The sequence below is a fragment of the Electrophorus electricus genome, chromosome 10 (genome assembly GCF_041902795.1).
Source record: "Electrophorus electricus isolate QZ-2024a chromosome 10, ASM4190279v1, whole genome shotgun sequence".
NCBI lineage: Eukaryota > Metazoa > Chordata > Actinopteri > Gymnotiformes > Gymnotidae > Electrophorus > Electrophorus electricus.
This window is the reverse complement of record NC_137506.1, coordinates 29,925,811-29,945,046: the sequence shown is the minus strand read 5'-3', so window position 1 is coordinate 29,945,046 and position 19,236 is coordinate 29,925,811. Positions and strand designations below refer to the sequence as shown.

Here is a 19,236-nt window from a genome sequence, read left to right as displayed (position 1 = left end):
GACACTGTAATAAAGCCTGAAGGCAACACGTGGGTCTCAAACCCAGGTCCAACAGGTGGGACACGTGTTCTGAGCACTGAACCAAAAAGCCAGTCACACCACCCTCTCCTTCAGGGCAAGACTGTCTCCATCATGGTCCTCCAAAATAAATCAAGCTCATTGTTAAACAATGGCAGTATTATTTAAAGAGAAACTTTGAGTCAATAATGCAAATGGATGTACTCTTGCTGAAAAACAAGAAATTACATAATCATAATATTTCATGTTCCATAACCTACATTTGAGGACTTAGAGGTGGTATATTCACCAAAGAAAGATGCACCCTGTAACCTACACATTGGCATAAATCTGTATGACAGCACAACTGGCTTCACTGTGTAGGAAGGGTGCCCCTCTCTTCCTGGTGAGAGTAATGGTAGAACATTGCTAGCCAGTGCCAGGTGTCTACTGTACGGCATCATATTACCACATCCAACGTGTCGCTAACCATACTATTCAATTCACAAAATAATACAAAGAAATGAATAAATCTGTGCTGCAGTTTATGTTTATACCATTTGTTTTTTGGAACATGAAATAACAACATGAATTTGAAATGCATGTAATAAATTAATTCATGTACTTTGTTGTAAAAAAGGTCAAGCTGTCATTCATTACCAGCTGTGTTGTATTTTTACTTCTCCTTCAGATACTGTCATGAATGGCTGCCCTCCTGATGTCCCTGCTTCTGTGTTTCCTTGTCCATTTTTTGGAATAGAAGAAAGGCCAAATAAGTTACAGGTTTTATATATATAATAAGTTCTCAGTGTGGTGGTGCATGAGGCTCATTTGGGTTGGTACATTGATTTAATTCTTCTTAACCCCCCATGAGCAATGTAATAAGCAATTCAATTAGGAAACTCAAAGAAAAAAACAAAATTAATTTCTTCATCCACAGTTTTGAAGTGTATCTGTGGGAATTTTTGTCCATTCCTGCAGAAGAGTATTTGGGAGGTCAGACACTGATATCGGACGAGCCCCCAATCTCTGTTCTAGTTCATCTCAAAAGTGTCTGATGGGGTTGAGGTCAGGGCTCTGTGCAGGCCAGTCAAGTTCTTCCACACCATACTCAACCAACCTTGCCTTTATGGACCTTGCTTTGTGCACTGGGGAACAGTCATGCTGGAACAGAAAAGCATCTTCCCCAAATGGTTCCCACAAAGGTGGAAGCAAACACTTGTGCAATATGTCTTGGTATACTGAAGCATTAAGATCTCCCTTCACTGAATTGAGGGACCTTGGTCAACCCCTGAAAAACAACCCCATACCATTATCCCTCCTCCACCAAAATGTACTGTTGGTACAATGCAGTCAGGTAATGTTCTCCTGGTATTTGTCAAACCCAGATTCGTCTATCAGAAGCATGATTCATCACTCCACAGAACATGTTTCAACTTTTCCAGTCCAGTGACAGTGTGCTTCACAACACTCCATCCGACACTTGGCATTGTGCTTGGTGAGGTAAGGCTTGCATACAGTTGCTTGGCAATGGAAACCCATGCTATGAAACTCCTGGCACAAGACTTTTTTTTGAGCTGATGCAAAAGGTTTGGAACTCTACAGTTACTGAGTCAGCAGAGCGTTGGCGACTTTTATGCACAATGCGCCTCAATACTCCACAAGCCCACTCTACAACTTTGTGGTCTGCCACTTTGTGGCTGAGTTGATGTGGTTACTAAAAACGTTTCAGCCACTCACAGCTGATTGTGGAATATCTAGGAGTGAAGAAATTTCACAAACTAGCTACTCATTGCAGTGACTATATCATATTACAGTACCACAGTTAAATTCAGTGAGCTCTTTAGAACAACCCATTCTTTCACAAATGTTTGTAAAGGCAGACTGCAGACTGCTTGATTTTACACACCTGTAGCTACAGGACTAAATGAAGCATCTGAATTCAATGAGTAAAAGGTGTGTCTGAAGACTTTTCTTCTTTTCATGTAGTGTGTGTGTGTGTGTATGCGTGTATACACAGAGAGAGAGAGACGGCAGTAGGGACAGAGTGAGATGCAAAAGGGAGGTATTTTATTATCTATAATAATGAACAGAAATAGCGGCAAGCTGGCACAAGTAAAGATCATAAAAGAAACACACAAAGAAGATACCAATGAATGCTCGAGGCACGTACACACAGGTGAGTAGTGAAGCAGAGTGATATGCCGACAACAGAATGCAGAAGCATCAGAGACATGGAAGGTGAGATGAAATGCACAGCATTGGACTTGGGTTTATATATATATATATAAATATATATATATATATATATATATATATACAGCATTGAACTTGGGTTTCTGTGGGCAAAGACATAAACGAAGGCACAGGTGCAAGCAGCTTGTACTCAGATGATTGTTGGGAACAAAGTGTGTGTGTGAATGTGTGTGTGCGTGAATGTGAGTGTGTGTGTGTCTGTGTGTGTGAGGGTGAGTGTGTGTGTGTGAGTGCGTGTGTGCGTGTGTGTGTATATATATATATATATATATATATATATATATATATATATATATATATATATATATATATAAAAGATTCCAGGTGTACTGTAGTAAGAGATGTAGAGATATTCAACATTGTATTAAAGTACACAGAGTTTCCAGAGAAACAGATCGCTTCGTACAGAGGTCCTTCATCAGCTGTGCAAGTAAACTGCTTTTTCTGCACTTTGCTTGCACAGCTGATGAAAAACGTCTGCCCAAAACGTTCTGTTTCTCTGGAAATTGTGTACTTTACTACTAAATATATATATAAAAAGAAGATTCTAGGTAAGTAATGAAATGAAATGAGTAGAGATCACGTGGAACATCTTTGTTATAATGTACTTTGGATGAGTACGTTCACAAATTCTTCACTGTTCAGGTGATTTCTCCTGAGTATAATTACTTTCTCTTCCAAGAATCCCTGAAGACACTTCTTTCAACAGATTCACTGGAATATTTCTGTTGATAGCAGTGCAAATATGTCTCACTGTAGACAGCAGGAGGTGCAGATGTTAGAAAGTGGCTGGGAAAAGAAACAGAGCAAAGTGTCACTCTCGCAGTCTATCAGAGCACAAGCCCATGTTTCACATTTCATAATGGCAACATTTTGCTGTTCCTGTTTGCAAGTGTCTACACCCACTTGTTTCTCTGCCTTCTTCTCGTGTTCTTCTCAGGTCTCACCTATAATTTGTTCCCCCTAATTTGGCTTTGCCACACGCTGTCCTGTCTGATCTTGTCAGTCTTTAGTACATTATATATTGTTAACGTCCATCTTTCCTGTTGCAGTTTAGTCCTTGTGTTTCTGTGTTTTGCTTGGTTTCTCTTGTTCAATTTAGTGTTCACCATGTTTTGCTTCATTGACCCCTGGCTGCATGACCATGGGCTGTGTTATGGTTTACAATTTTGAATTTGCTGACAATTATCGCCACTCATGACTACAAATGCGTCCTGGGTCACCTTGCCCACCAACATAGTGTTTATGTTTGTGCATATTTCCCATATGAAGGGCTGCTTAGTTTTCCAGGAGGGCCAGGATAAAGAAACAGTTCCTGAGAGATCTGACTCAAGACACAAGATGAAATCATGTGTCTATCTGGTTTATTACGAGTATCAGCAGCAGCATACTTTTTGCTCGGTTATTTTTAGTTTCTCAAAAAAATTTATCTTGGAAAATAATTATAACAGTATCTGCTCTAATGCCAAGCAATGAAGTCTTATTAAGTATGTGAAAGAATATATAGAGTTAACCATTTTCTATCCACCACATCAACTTTTTATATTCTTTTTTTATCCTATCCAGTTATTTCAGCCAACAGCAAAGTTGTTTTGAGTCAGTGTTCAGTACTGGAAAGTTCTGGATTACTGGAAAATTTGACTGAAGGGGAAGTACTGATTGAAATACAAGTGCCAGAATGTTTAAGACCAGAGTCCCAATTCAGTCACTTCCTCCAACACCTTTTGTACTAGCCGGTTTGTACTGCCAGATTGCATTGCTTAGTCCTGCCTTGTTCCTAGTATCTTTGTTTCTTTGTATTCCCTTGTTACGTTGTATTCTGATATTTCTTGGTATTACTTCAGTCTGCCTCTTGGAAAAGTCTGGGAAACTGTACATGCATTTTATTGCTTACGACTCCCAAATGTTAAGATATGGACATGCTTAAATAAAAAAGACAAGTCCTTTTTTTCTGACGTGTGAATTAATTAATTAATTAAGTAATTCATATATATATATATATATGGGAGAGCTAAAGAAAAGTTTTCTGTTTTCTTCCAATTGGCTATAAATTATATTGCAGCCTATTAGGTATAGTTATAGAAGCTGTACTTAATAAAATCATTTCAGGTTCATTTCTATTTGGCACTTCTCAAGCAAAAGACACAATTTAAATTTTGCAATAGTTATGTCATCTAGTTAGTCTAGTCTTGTTTCCAGTGAGCTAATCTAACATGCATAAAACAATGTCCCTTATGCCTCAGAGACAAGAAGCAGCTATAAATGTTTGGAAGCAGCCAAGCTATCTAGCAGGTCTTGACCACAAAGTGACATGCTTAGATTATTTCACAGCAGTGGTATGGCTCAGATGTTATCAGTGAAATGCCTCCCCCCATTTATGCCACATGAGTCAGGCTGTTTCTGACCTTCCCAGGATGTCATCCAGTGAGTCAGCAGCAGGGCCTCCATTCACACACTGGGCCATTCTGGCCCTAGGCCATGCTGCTTCAACTGTAAGCTATGCATAAGTTTATAACTGGACCAAGTCAGAGTGCAGCTGAGCGGTACCAAGAGGAGCAGTGCTGAGCTGTACTGCCTCCCAGTGTTTCTCAGCCATTGTGGCACTGCCTAGTTTTCGCTGATCGGGAGAGCTTCCCTACCTCGTTTTCAGTGACACTGAGTATATCACTTGATGCTTAGGCATGATACAGAACTTTCAACAGGCCTAAAAAGACAGTTTGACCAGATTAGTGTGCTGGAATTAGTACACAAGCTATACTCCAGCTGCAAATGCTAAATACATTTCAGAGAAACCAGTGAACGTTAAATGTCGATATTTAAAAACCCATTTATTAATAGTAATCATTCATTAGGTTTTCTAGTATTAATCGTTTGAATATTGTCTTAACCCCACTACACCAAAACTCATCATGCTACAGATGGTTTTGAACTTTAGTAGAGATGACTTCTGCTCTAAACTATGTCAACTCGTCATTACTTCACAACTGTTCCATTGAGGCTGACACAATGAAAGGAGACTCTTCTGTTTATGAATACGCCTGTTTAACCCCATAACACATAAAACATTGTGAGTTTAAAGACTTGGAAATATTGGAAATATTTCAATGGAAATATTGGAAATATTCCATCATCACAATGCAAATAATATTCAGATATAAACATTTTATTTCACATCAGTGTCACATCAGTGCCATTATTTATTAAAAGATTAAAACCTAGCACTGAATCAATTATACTCTATTTTTAATCTTCTACTGTTCTTTGAATTGACTAAAAGGTTAATTAAGTAGATGCATTTTTTCCTGTCTTACTCAAGTTATCCCCCCTGGACATTATCCAGAACTGTGTAAATTCAATTCATTCCTATTAACGTTTTCAACAATGGCAACAAAACACAGTTATCAGTGCTAAACAGAAAAAATGTTGTCATCATTTTGTTGATGTATACTTCAGTGCTGCTTTTTTTTACAGAGGCCCAGATGGAATGCCTTTATTTTTTTGTCAGCTGTTTAAGGTTCACATGTGTATTACAAAATGCAGAAATGCTGAGAAAGTGCAATGGAAATTGTGAAGCACACAAGAGTCCAAAATTAGTACTGATTAGTCTGATTAGTACCACAAAAGCCAGATGAACAGAGCAAGATGAAGAACCTGGAATAATCCGATGACTGTGACTCTATATCAAATTGCACCAGATTAATAGCACGTGGTACTAAAGCTGTATGAACTTTATTTCAAACAACTGCACCTTTTTCTCTGTCTATGCATGTAATTATGTAGAACAAGAAGATTACTAAAGAAGATTGAAGGTGCATAACTGCAGTCTCCTTTATGACAGACCTGGTTTTGACCAAAAGGCATGCATTAATTAAATACTGTTAGTGTACATTTACTGTTATTGCACTTGTAAAATGTTTAGGCAAACACCTATTAATACAACATAAACTCATAAATATGCTCATGACATAGGTATATGTACACACAAAATATCATGAAACCTGTTCTTTTTTCTTTTAAAACATATTATTCTTGAAAGACGTTACTTGAAACATGCCACAGTTTTGCAGAGAACAACACAAGTGACCATTAGTCAGTTCAGCTCTGAGTACATGACTAGAAAAGGACTGGTGGCGTTTAGAGCAGAAGTAATAAATGAATCATTAAGTATACCTCAATAATCAAACGTGTTATTAGTTGATTTTTGTTGTTGTTTTTTTCCATGAGGAGACCCATAATGGTAATACAATTTACAGTACTTACAGAAAAGGCAATGTTTCGATGAGCTCTAAATTTCCCCAGAACTGGAACACATGAGCAGCTCTGTGGGTGGACGGTTTTGACAGGATGTCCTACTATTTTGGCCTTGTTTGAACTACGGAAATAAGACATCTGTTCAGTAGTGACCAAACTTTAGTCGACATCATCCAGGAGTAAAAATGGATCTGGGTCATAAGAGAAGCAGGATGAGGGCATGTGGCTGACAGCTTCGGAGAGCCTGCACTCCATCATCACTACTAGTCCGCGTGCTATTCCTGCTCGACCTGAATTCAAAATGACGCATGTTCGCATGTTCATCATTTTTGTGAACATGACTTGCCCATGCTGATATTTAACAAAGTTATATAAAATGTTTGACTCTGGAACTTCAGTATCAGTATAAAAGCAAAGTGTAATGACACTGTTTTGCAAATGTATAAGGCTAGTGGCAGAGATGATTTTTTTAAATGCTCTTGCTTGTGCAAATGTAACATTTCCACTTCATTTCATACAAATGCACCCTGACACATTCTTCAACATTTCTCACAATAGGTTTTCTGTAGTGATTTCCTCAGCACACTGGAGTCCTCCAAGAATGATGTCAGACAGAAATAGCTGAGGTAGCTGGAACCGCACTGGGAAGAGGTTGTCCTGGAACACTACTTTTCAGCAACACTCCTACGAACAAACCACCAGCAGAGGATTGGGGAGAGAGTGAAAAAAGCCCCGCTTCCTGACAGTTATAAGCGTGCCATGGCCTGCTTGTGGACTTCTCATTAAACCCTCATTTACTGACTATGTGCATCATGGTTCAGCAAGTTCAAATGAAAAGTAGTCATGTGATCCTCGTCAGCAGATAAATAACGCTTTTCAAATTATACTTTGGCATGTGAACAGAGCTTATGGATTAATAATGATATAAAATTAAAGGCTTTTAAGACATAACTTTATGCCCAAGGCTTGTATACTGTACAAACTTTCCATATGTGTCCCAACTACATTTCAAGTTCAAGTTCAAGTTCAAGTTCAAGTTCGGTTTATTTGTCACATACATAGTCATACACAGTACAACACGCAGTGAAATGGTGGAGAGTGCTCTGTCCAAACTGAGGAAGAGAACCAGGGGTGCAAAGAGAAAAAAAAATATATACAGATAAATATATATTCTATGTATGTACAAAAATATATTAACAATGTATGTACAATATATGTATATTATGATTATATACACAATGTACAATGTATATGGTTGAGTATATATGTACACAATCTACAGAATGTACAGATCCATTGTATAGTACCATATCTACAGTTGTTGTAACAGGTTAATTGAGTATAAATCTAAATCTATATATACAGATGTACAGATATACAGATATTTCACTGCAAAGTTTACTATTATCCTCTGTCTGATCACATTTGTTTGAAACTGCTACAAAAGTTAAGTAAAGCAGTTCTGGTTAAAGGCAGTTACAATGTTCTGTTTCATTAGAAGCAAACTTGCTCCAAGGAAGTAGACTAAATCAGTGAACTCTCTATGACCCTGTGCCATTTGAATAAACGTTTGATTTAAATAATGTCTCCATAGCAGGCAGTCAATGAGTCTGTCAAAGAGCACTGCAGACAATTCACTATGTTGAATTCAGAGCTCCCAAAGGAAGTATGAATTCTACTGAAACAAATAAGTGGTAAAGTTCTTTACACAAAGTAAACTACTCTTCAGCAGGGTCTCCCATATGCTATAGTCTATACACATCACACAGATGCATAAGAAATAATCACTTTATTAGGTAGACCTACTCTGTCTGTATCTAATACGATCATATGGGCTTTAGAGTCAGTGGTAAATTATAATGCACTGTATAATTGCACTCTGACGTTAGTTAACATGACTAGGCCTCATTTATGAGGGACATGATTTTGACCAGGTATTAGCTGAAGTTTTTACTGCACTGTAATTTTAAAATACAGCATAAACTCATAAATATGAATATGATATACTGTACCTTGAGTACGTTGTATCAACCGCTTGTTCAGTGGTTGTTCAGTGGCCTCTATCATGAGTGACCTGGAATGGACCTCAGACCTCAAACCTCAGTCAACTAACTTTTGAGTACATGAGATTAGTGGAGGATCCTTAAAAAGGAGGCATCTTCCTGGAGGATTTGTCTATGTAAAATAAACAAAAGCCACTGTTTTATCCATAAAATGGTACATGAACACCAAAGGAATTTGTGCTGTCTTAGTGGTAGATTGTTTAGAAGTCAGTGCATCCATTCACTGAACGAGCAAAGGCCTCAGCTTTGACTTCCTAAGGAAATCCAAAATGTTTTGGAAGAGCTGCAAATGCATTTAAGTCTTAATAGCTGTGAGTAAGGCAAGGAGGTTTTGCAGTCCTTGGAATGTGAAGAGTTGTATTGCAAATAGGAATGAGGGATTGTCAGTTTATAGCTAATAGTTGGTGGTAACCAGAATTTTCAGACTTGATAAAAACATCCAAAAATATTATTCTCATGCCAAGATGTGTTAAACTCCATGTATATTCCAGAGGTGGGTGGAACTTGGAGAAGGAAAAAAGAAACAGTTGGAGCTCTTTAAATGTGCATGTAGCAGTACCAAAAATGTCATCTCAGAAATATTGAGAGTACAGGACAAGGTCAGAGCTGCTTTACATATAAAGCTGGTATCAGAAATCCACATGACTGCTTCCTTCTTATAAAGAGCTGCACTCCAAATGACAACAGCTGCATTCTTATCGGCTTAATAACAATTTCATTTCTTCTGTAGAGTATTCACTGGTAGATTCTTTCTTTGGTAGATTAAGTATTTTAGCTGGTTTGTTAAAAATGATATTATTAGTGTCTCACACAGTGCTTGAAATTCCCCTGTAGGAGAAGAGGACATAGCACAGTTATATTTAGATAAGTTAGGGTTTCCACTAGCACCATGGCATGTGGATACAATAGCCTAGCCTTATACTAAACATGGCAACAGTTAGAGGCTAACTACAATTACAACTTTGAAATAACTGTTGCATTAGCCTTGTAATCTTAATAAACAACTTATTCAGTTTTTTGGTCAATATGCCGCACAACGTTTTGTGAACGTATACAGATGGGTCTTGACAGCTCCTTTTAGGAAACAGGCCATTTGTCTGGCCAACAACTGTGAGATTCACAGCCTGCCTATTCCAGCCACAATGGCCAGTTGTAAACAGTGTCTGTATATCAAAGGATTATTTTAGGTGGTGTAAGTTTCCACACTAGTGTAGTAATGGTATTTGTTGGGTTTTCTCACCATTTGGTTGCTTCTGAATGGACTTTGGCAGGCAAGCTCTTTTGACAACTTGCTGGAACTTCAGATGAAGCTGAAAAACAGTGTCTTATACAAAGGTGATATATATAAATAAGAGTGCAAGCTCTGAAACTCTGTAGTTTCTAATAATCCTATGACAGGGACATTTATCACATTAGTGCTGACATATGATCAAAGCACTGAGTGTCATCGCTGGCCTCCGCCTGTACCCTGCCTTTTCCATGATTCAACATGATGCCTTGATTTAGGTGGCAAGAATTTTTCCACAGAGTGCTAGATCTGTCAGAGGCAAGGTGTGGCCAGAAGCGTGCAGTCTGAGCTCATCTGAGCAAGAAGTGCCACATCAACAAGCCTGCCTTGCTGAAATATAAAAGAGAGCATCCAGTCTCTAAAATCACTTGTAATCTGTGAAGACAGACTAGGGCTATGTTTTTCAAATGTTTATATGGTGAAGATCAAAGCATTTTAAACTTTAAAGAAAACATGTGATTCCTTAACCATAGTTCTACTGAACAACAGCACTAAGATTCTGAACTTATGATAACCTCAAGGGAATGAAATAATTTTATAGCCTGACATCATTGCTACACTTACCATAAAAGTTACTGAAGCCTTTAAAAGCCATGCTAGAGTTTAGTACCTACTTATGGAAAACAATGCATCTTAAAGGAGGCTCTCTTTTTACGTTACTGCACATGTAAGTCAGAGTTTCAAAGTGTCATGGCCACCCTCCCTTAAAAATAAATCATGTCAAAACGCCTAAAGATAAGAGGTTTCACCACAAGACATTATTGATCTTAGGTCTGTTGTGTGAGAAAAACCAAAATGATGTCATTGGTACCTTTAAGGTATTGTCTCCTCAGAGACGCCTTTGAAACTCAGGAGTGAAGTGGTTCAGTACCAAGAGAAATGGTGACAGATTTATACCTTTAGATTGAAATTTATGTCATGTCAGAGCCACTTTACCTCTGTAACACTGTAAAGATGACTTTTAGGTATTTTTTTATGAAAATGTTCACGAAATATTCGTTATTCACTATCTGTTCAGTTTTACTTAGTTGACGGCTATTTTGGACCAGATGTGAACTCTTAATAATTTACAAATTCAGTTACAGTTTATACCAAATTTAGTTTAAATACTGTTAAAAGATCAGAGGTTAACAGTTCAACAATATCTAGCACAGAGACGCTACAGATGTAGTCACTAAATAAACAGCACATGTAATGAGTCCATAGGAGTGTTTATAAGTAAATATAAACAGACCACAAATAATTCATCTCTGTCTTCATCTTTTTCTGTGACAAGGATGTTTTTTCAAAAAAAAAACAAAAAAAACCTGCATATATTAAATTAATATACTTTCAATGTTTCACATTTGTTTGACATTTTGTTTTAACACATTTTCCAAATCATTCTTTAGGCACAGCCCTGCTGGAACAAGGGTGTTTTGTACTGAAAATGTTTGCTTCAAATCCCAACTATGAACCACATGTAAATAAAAAAAAAGAATCGAGAGAGTTAAAGGGCATTTCTTGATCTAAAATGCCCAATATTAGCTTTATTTGTTCAAGTTTTTTTTAATGCACATATTGTGCCTATGACATCACTTTGTGTCTTATAGTAGCTCCGAGAAATGACAAGTGGTGTTTAGAAAGGGAAACCAGGCTTTATTCAAATCTGCATGGCAAATAGTCCACCATGTTTTTGTGCAGATGTACATTCCCACAATGAATGGAAAAAGCAAACCAATCTTTGGGTAGCTTGTTCCAACGGCTTTATAGCATGCACATAGATGTATCTAGATGGATTTGAGCTGGAACCAACCTGAACATCTGAAAGCCCCATTAACTGGTGAATAAGAATTATTATAGTGGTTCACTATTGCTCTTGGAATGTCCTGCCCACACATACATTAGAGCTGTTAGTTTCCACTGCATTAACAGCATGTTCAGTTCCTAAACCTGTATATTCTTGTATGTAATTTGTAGGTTGTATTTACTTCACTAGATGTGAAGAAGATAAACCATAGGTCTGCATGTTTGGACTTGATGAAATATGATGTCTTCCATGCATTTCCATTTACTTAGTGCAAGTTCATCTGAACACAATACTTGTACAGGACAAAAGCATGTGGAGAACTAGGGTAATTTATTACACTCTGCTGAAAGAAGACTGAATCTTGATTAATTTGCTTATTTACTGAATATGTTTTACTCAGTCTCTTGTACGTATTAATAATACGGTTGCCATTTGTGTCTCTTACCTACTGTATTTTGAATAAAAACAAAATGGACAATTATCATAGTTTCCATATTGAGTGTGTTGCAATAACATCTAGGAACACATAGGACTATGAATAAATAGTTTTTTTTCTGAAACTCCAAAACATTAATGTTTTTGACTAATGTTCCAGACGCAGCATGCAAACCAAGAACCACTGTTGTAATTTATCACTGGACATGTTAAGTTGCACACTACTTAATGGCTCTTACTGGTCATCTATCATATGTTATGAGTAAAAGCCGATCTGAAGTCGCTATTGAAAACATTTTAATTGACGTTTAAAAAACAGGTTCATGCATCCAAACTGCTCTATAATGCTCTACAAAAATATCTGTCTGAATTCTATTATAAAATTAATAATGATTTGTTTTATAGTTGTGGAAAGAGTAGATTTACGGAATTTGAAAGAAGACAGTAACCTTGTCTCCATGTCTTAATAAGGATTTTTAAATGAACAAAGTGTGCCATCAATGGAGATTTTCAGTACAGGACAGGAACCTACTTGAATGTATTGGAGGTGAGGTAAAAGTGGCATACTCCTTGGAAACTTTTAAAACTATTTATTTAAATGCTCAGATAGGTTTGCTAGCTAACTTTGGATTTGTGGGTTGTGGTTTGTTCTCACTTTTCACAGAGTTTGGATGCACATGTAGCAGAATTATTCCAACACTGTTTTATGCCATGATAGAATGAGCACATTTACATTCACCAGTATATGCAGTCCAGATGGTAGCCTAGTAGCAGTTAGCCTAGTAGCCTACTGTCTCTAAAATAACCACTAATAACACACTGTATTGATAATAATAATGATTGTAAATAGTTAGAGAAATAGTATGAACTGGTATAAGCTTGGTGATATAGGCCTTTCAGGGTCTGTTGAGCTTACGTGAGTCAGGAAATATTTGGAATTTTTATACCCTTTATAATTCTGGTGATGTACATGGTATATCTGTTAAACTGTGCAGAACAAACAAAAGTCTATCAATCTATCTCTAAAATGCCAAAGGTTTGAAACATCTGTTAAAGTTATGTTTTGTTATTTGTGATGTCTGTGACCTTTGGCCTGAAACCCATTAATGCTAAGTTAATTTAGTTTTCTTTTAAGTTCTCTTGATTGAAATATTTCAGTTTGAGAAAACTTTCCATTGAAATGGATAAGAGAAGCGCCTTTAACAGTGGGCTTGTAATAGTAAGATCTTGGCAGCAACATAATTAGAATTGCTATTAAGGCTTTAAACTAAAGAAATCCAAATGCCAGCAATCTGCATCGTTGTTAGAGGTGCATACAATCACCCAAATAGCTTAGACTTGCAAATTTGGGACATGATAATACCTTTCTAAATCTTATTAATACTACTGTTCAATTCTGAATTGACCTTTCAAGAAGCATGATCTGGCTTGCAATTACAGAAATCACTAGGGCTGTGGCTTTGTTTTATATTGATTTAATATAAAAATAAATTGTTTATTTGACATAATGTGAAAAAATGCATGGTTATGTTCTCAAAAAGCATATTCCTGCTGTTCTTGGCACATTTCACTATTTTATTCTTATGTCATCCTTACTGAATCAGTAATGTCAAAATTTTGAATGGGCAGAACAGATCAGTAAAACAGGTTAAACATTTTCAGTAGTTTTATTGAAAAATGCCTCTTCTGATCCAGAAATAAATAAGAAAATAAGGCTGTGGAATTCACAATTTGCAGTTCAAACATAAAGGAGCAATACTATGACCACAGTATTGATTCAAATTCCAACTGCATTGAAGATCGATTAAAAAAAAAAACTATATTTAAAATGTACTTACTAAATATACAACACAGTCATGCAATTCCACCTTTGGTAAAAATGAGCTGTGAGCTGGTATACAACAGATAAATATTTAGGATAATGAAACAAAAGCCAAGTCTTACAAGGTTTTAGAAATGAAAATGGAATTACATCTGAAAGCCTTCACTGATGAGAACGAAGGCATAAGATGAAATTGTATTGCAATGAATCAATATAAAAATTGCAATGATCTGTGTGGAATCCATCGGGTCAGTCTATACATCTTAACGTTAAGACATTACATTGAATACTGATCTTAGGGTTAGTGCACTGAATAGGAGTTGCATAAAAACTTACAGAGGATTTATATTACAAGTTTGGGGACAGTGAGCAAGCACACAGGTTTCTTAACATGAACAGGAAATTAGGGTTGGATAGCAGCCTTATTTCCACTTAACCTTGTTAAATTTGCATATGCATGAAGCATGATCCAATAACGACATTTAGCTTTGGATGTTGTTCTTCATGCAAATAAAATCTGAAGGTACTTTTTACTTGGTTTATGTTTCTATCCTCTCTGTTTCCTGTCTTGATAGTGATCTCTTTCCACGCAGGTTTCGTAAACCAGGAGACTGTATCTCTGTCACAGTATCTTCTGATGTTTCCTCTGGAATTGGCACTACGTAGGTATCAGGCTGAGGTGGGTAGTGGCCTGGTTGGAAATATTATTCATTGTTTCTCAATCTTGCTCTTTGTATGCGTTTACAAACTTTGCTAGTCCTATACCATGCCTAAATCTAAAACTTAAAAGTATATTGTACAACCAGAAAAAAACAACAACTAGAAACCAAGTGCTGGGATGAAGTAAAGATTGACCAGCAATTCTGTTCCTTATGGCACGGCGAGGTAGCCTATTATCCCACAAGATAAATCTCAATGAAAATAAGAGAAAAATGTGATTTGTTTGAACACAACATTCTGCAAACATAATCAAGGAGATTATGATTACATGTACAAATTGCACATGCTACATTTATAACCTGAGCAGAGGCTGTATTCATTAATTGAAGCGATTTAAGAAAATAATAACAAAAAATATAAAGGTTATGTTGGCAGTCAGCAAGATGCAAGTTATGAGGCACAAGCTTGATGACAGATGTTAACCCCTTTACTGTGACTGAAATTCATTTACAAGGGATCAATAGTTTATTTACAAACACCTCACCCTCATCCATTATCATCTCTGTTGACCTCATCTATGAAATCCTCATGGTTAGTAGTTTACATGCTTCTTGAGCAAAAGGAAGCTCAATCTTGCTGTTTGCTGCTTTGGAGTTCAAGATGCAACCAGGCCACAGGTATGTAGCCATCACTGATGCCTGCCTGATAGAGTAGCGGTGAGCTGGTGTTAGTGGCAGTCCAGTCCTTTCTTTGGTTTGGTTTGGTTTTAGAGTTGGCCAGCAAAAGTTCATTAAATCAAATCCACGGTCGTTATCCTTAAAAGCTTATTAGCGAATGTGCTGATCTCTCAGAGAGGATTGGTTTATTTTTTCAGGATTTCAAAATTTAAGGGTGACAGGCAGCTTACTATGCATACTATGCCAGACCTGAAATGGGTTAAAGATGGTGTTAGTGTAACATTACTGTTTCCTTTCTTTATTTGTGAAATAATCTACATGCATGCAGTTCTCTACCTTTTAATTACACCATAACACTCATTTTAAACAGCTAGTAAGACACACAAGGCATCCAGCTAAATGACCATCTCCCCTCCCTGCCACTTACCTGCATATCCCTGTCCATTGTAAGGGATTCCTACACACTGAGAGGAATCGCAGTAACCAGGGGGCCCAGGTGGTCCTCTGATTCCTGGAGAACCATGGCGTCCTGGTGGTCCGCTGGACCCGGATGAGCCTGAGGGACCTGGGGGTCCGGCCTGGGACACACCTGGTGGTCCTGGAAGAAACCAAAAAGAGGGGTGAACAAACCATCAGACATCCACTGACATCACTTTCAAATCTCTACTAGAAGTGGAAGGGGAAAACTGGTTTCTAGCACTGTAATTTAAATATTTTGACTGCTCAATTAAAAGGGAGTAAGGGGAAAGAACTGTGTGGAGCCCCCCCTCCCTCCCCCTTCTGTCTAGACAGCATAAACCAAGTTTGGAATGATTTCACCCTCAGCTCTCAGTCTCACAATCTGAAGTCAGCACATGTGTTATCAATGAAGCCCCTGTAGGCAACGCATTGAGTAAGTCTAACTGACCCCCCTATGAAGGTGAGTCAGTGGGAACATCCCCCTACTGTCCTTGTCTTATTCCATTCACAGAGATCTTGGCTGGGTTTCTCTAGGAGGGGGAAGGACTTCAGTGAACGGCTAGACATTGGCAGTGTTACTCAGCTTCCAGTGATAAGCGACCTCTGGGAATGGGAAGTTTTAGAGTAGCATATTGAATAGTAATTCAATTTGGTGAATCTGTATGCAAAGCTGCCTCAGAGACCCAATATTTTTAGATCACTAGATGATGAGCTACGCCTGCTTAACAGATTGCTGCAACAATGGGTCTTTAAGAACAGTACTTCTACTTTGAAACAAGGACGTGTACATCAGTGACTACGCTCCCTATTACGGAAAACCCAGAATACCTCTTGAAGAAACATTAGGCACATTATTGTAATTGTCATTCCATATCTTCATACAGTGTGTTTAATAACTTCCTAAAACAAAAGCTTCCTGAAACAATGTCTTTCATATAGTGAATCAACCTGACACCAACCTTGGTGAAACTCTGCCTGCTTTTTGAATAATGGATTTAGTTCAAGCTCTTTATGTGTGTCCAGACCCCAAGCTCTTGATTAACAATGGTGTTGTCTTCACATATGTGCGAAAACATCCATGTGGGCTACTCACAGGCAAGACTGACATAAATTTCAGAAATGTTTTGCTGGGAATACTTTGACTACTTGAAGGGAGAATTTATAAAGCACAGCTGGCCCAATTGAAATTCATAAGATGTGTTTAGGTACATCTCAGCTTTTGTACCCAGAAGTCCCTGAAGTCCACTGTTCTGTAACAATCAGTTCCCTAAGGCATTATTATTATTAAGGCTCAGTGTACAGCAAGTAGCTTTCTATGCTGAGAAATGTCTCTAACAGAGATCAATGAGCAACTAGAATTAATTTCAGTAACATTCAACATTGAAATCAGAACGGACATGTGGTCCTGCTTGGATTTAAACATTTTCCACTGCATTTTTCATGTGCAGTGTAATTTCTGAGCGTGTGAAGTAGTTAGGCTATTTGAACGATTCCCTTAATCCCAAGTGCCCAAGCACAACCTGCTTGAGTACATTAATACATCAGTCTTGCAGCAGACGAGCTTTTTACTTCTGGAACTAATTTAGATTTTTAGCCTTAAAGGAAACAGGCACTTGTCGAGTTTTTTTTTCTTTTTTCTCTTCGTTTAAAGGCCATCAAGCAGTGTTCGACCTGACCTTAAAGTAGCGAATCTGCGGCTCCTATCTGGTCAGCCGTGAGACCGACTTGGACGAGCAGAGATATTACGCACCAGGTGGTCCGGGTGGTCCTCTCTGTCCTCGCGTGCCCATGCCTGGACTCCCCCTCTCCCCCTTCTCTCCTGGCAACCCTGCAGTGGCAGAGGTGGTCAGGAAGGCACTCAGACCAGCAATGCCATGGTCAGATACACACCAATTTCTTTTCGGACACAACTGTGTAACACTGAAAAGGGGTGCACTAGCACAATGGCAAGTGGTAACGATAAATACACCAACCAACCAAATACTTTAACACGTAATACACAAAATCCCCAATCCGTGTAGTGCAAGGAACATATGGATGGTATTAAGGCAGTGTATGAAATTCCAGTGTTCCAACTGATCTTAATTTTTGTGCATGGCTGCTTGGAATAAAACTTTGTTTTTAAACATTAGACCATTTGAAAATGTTGTAAGCCTTCTGCTATTATCAGCCAACCAGCAGGAGACAGTTTGGCTATTACACAGAAGATAGGAGGCCTCTCAAAACGGCACCATATGTTACAGTCATGCTTTGTTTTTCTACTAGAATTTTCTTTTCTTTTCTTTTACAATATATCTAACCATTTACTCTATCTAACCATCTAACCATCAAAGCAATTTGCACATACGCATTTGCACCTGAAATTGGATTTACTTATAAAAAATTGGGGTGCATTAAATGACTTCTTACACCAATTAATTCCCTGAAGATTCAGATATGCTTTGCACAGTGGTAACACTATAACTTAATACTCCATCTCTTGCCCAGTGGACAGGCTCTACTATTACTGCACCATCTAAAGAATCCATGCTATGAGGACGGTCATAAAAGATACATCCATCAGGCTGCAGTCTATATGAAGCTGTGTGGAGGCATGAGAGTTAGGGAACATTAATAAAATCCACATTCCTAAGGTCCTTATGGAGCTCATACCTCTTTCGCCTGGAGGCCCTGGTAAGCCAGGGTTGCCAGGGAAACCACTGCGTCCAGCCTGGCCAGGTTCTCCACGAGCGCCCTGCTCACCAGGAGGCCCTGGAGGCCCAGCAGGACCCGGACTGTTGGAGCGGTATCCACTGGGAATCTGATTCAGCATCATGTCAATCCTGCTCATTTGTCCTGGGGGCGAAGAACAATATTCTGAAATATCTCTGGAAATCCCAACGTAATGTTTTTTGGGGTGTACGTTCACGAAAAAAAACCCCCCCACAAAAAGTAAAAAAGTGTTCCGATCCTGTTAAGGAGATGACTCACTGTTAACTAGCTGTTCACAGACTTGTCTTGCGATGGATCGCATCATATTTTGCGAGGCAGAATCACCCTGGAGAACAGAGACAATAGCAGATAAATAGAAGATTCAAATATCCAAACCTCAGGCTCTATCTGTGAGTTATCGCAAACGAGAAGGGAAGCACATACCCTCTCCCCCTTTTCTCCCTTCACACCAGCAGGTCCCTGTGATCGAGAAAGTGTGTAAAGTGAATGGAGTATAAAAAGGGGAGAGAAGGGAATGAACACACAAACAGAGCAGCTTCTGGCTGCAGCTGATGTCTAGTTTTGCTCTTTCGCAGCGGCGATGGTTTCATCTCAACTTTGAGGGCGGTATAAGTTACGTTGTACTTATTTAACCACATCATCTTGTTTGTTACGTACATGAAAAAGGATCCAACAGAACACACATACCAGGAATCCTGGGTCGCCAGTCTTGCCAGGTTTTCCAGTGATGCCTGGCATCCCGGGAGTTCCTGGGCTTCCCTGAAAAGATAAATCTATTATGTATTCGTAGACTCTAAAAACGCCCATCATGTGGGAATGTGCTCTTG

The 19,236-nt window shown here is 38.2% G+C and overlaps 1 protein-coding gene across 5 annotated transcripts in view; it reads right to left on the bottom strand.

Annotated features, from left to right (window-relative positions):
* Nucleotides 1–13,727: 13,727 nt before the first annotated feature.
* col12a1a (collagen, type XII, alpha 1a) overlaps nt 13,728–19,236 on the bottom strand; it is a 51,352-nt gene continuing 45,843 nt past the window's right edge. For 4 of the 5 annotated variants that reach the window (XM_035533030.2, XM_081721005.1, XM_081721002.1 and 1 more), the window contains 7 exons: nt 19,097–19,168; nt 18,833–18,868; nt 18,668–18,734; nt 18,350–18,532; nt 17,448–17,525; nt 15,666–15,836; nt 13,728–14,592 (listed from right to left, as the gene is read on the bottom strand). In XM_035533030.2, the coding sequence (XP_035388923.1) occupies nt 14,441–14,592; nt 15,666–15,836; nt 17,448–17,525; nt 18,350–18,532; nt 18,668–18,734; nt 18,833–18,868; nt 19,097–19,168 (759 nt within the window). In that variant the 3' untranslated portion in view covers nt 13,728–14,440. Of the gene's footprint in view, nt 15,488–15,665; nt 15,837–17,447; nt 17,526–18,349; nt 18,533–18,667; nt 18,735–18,832; nt 18,869–19,096; nt 19,169–19,236 lie in introns of all 5 variants that reach the window. The other variant, XM_081721003.1, reaches the window with a different exon arrangement.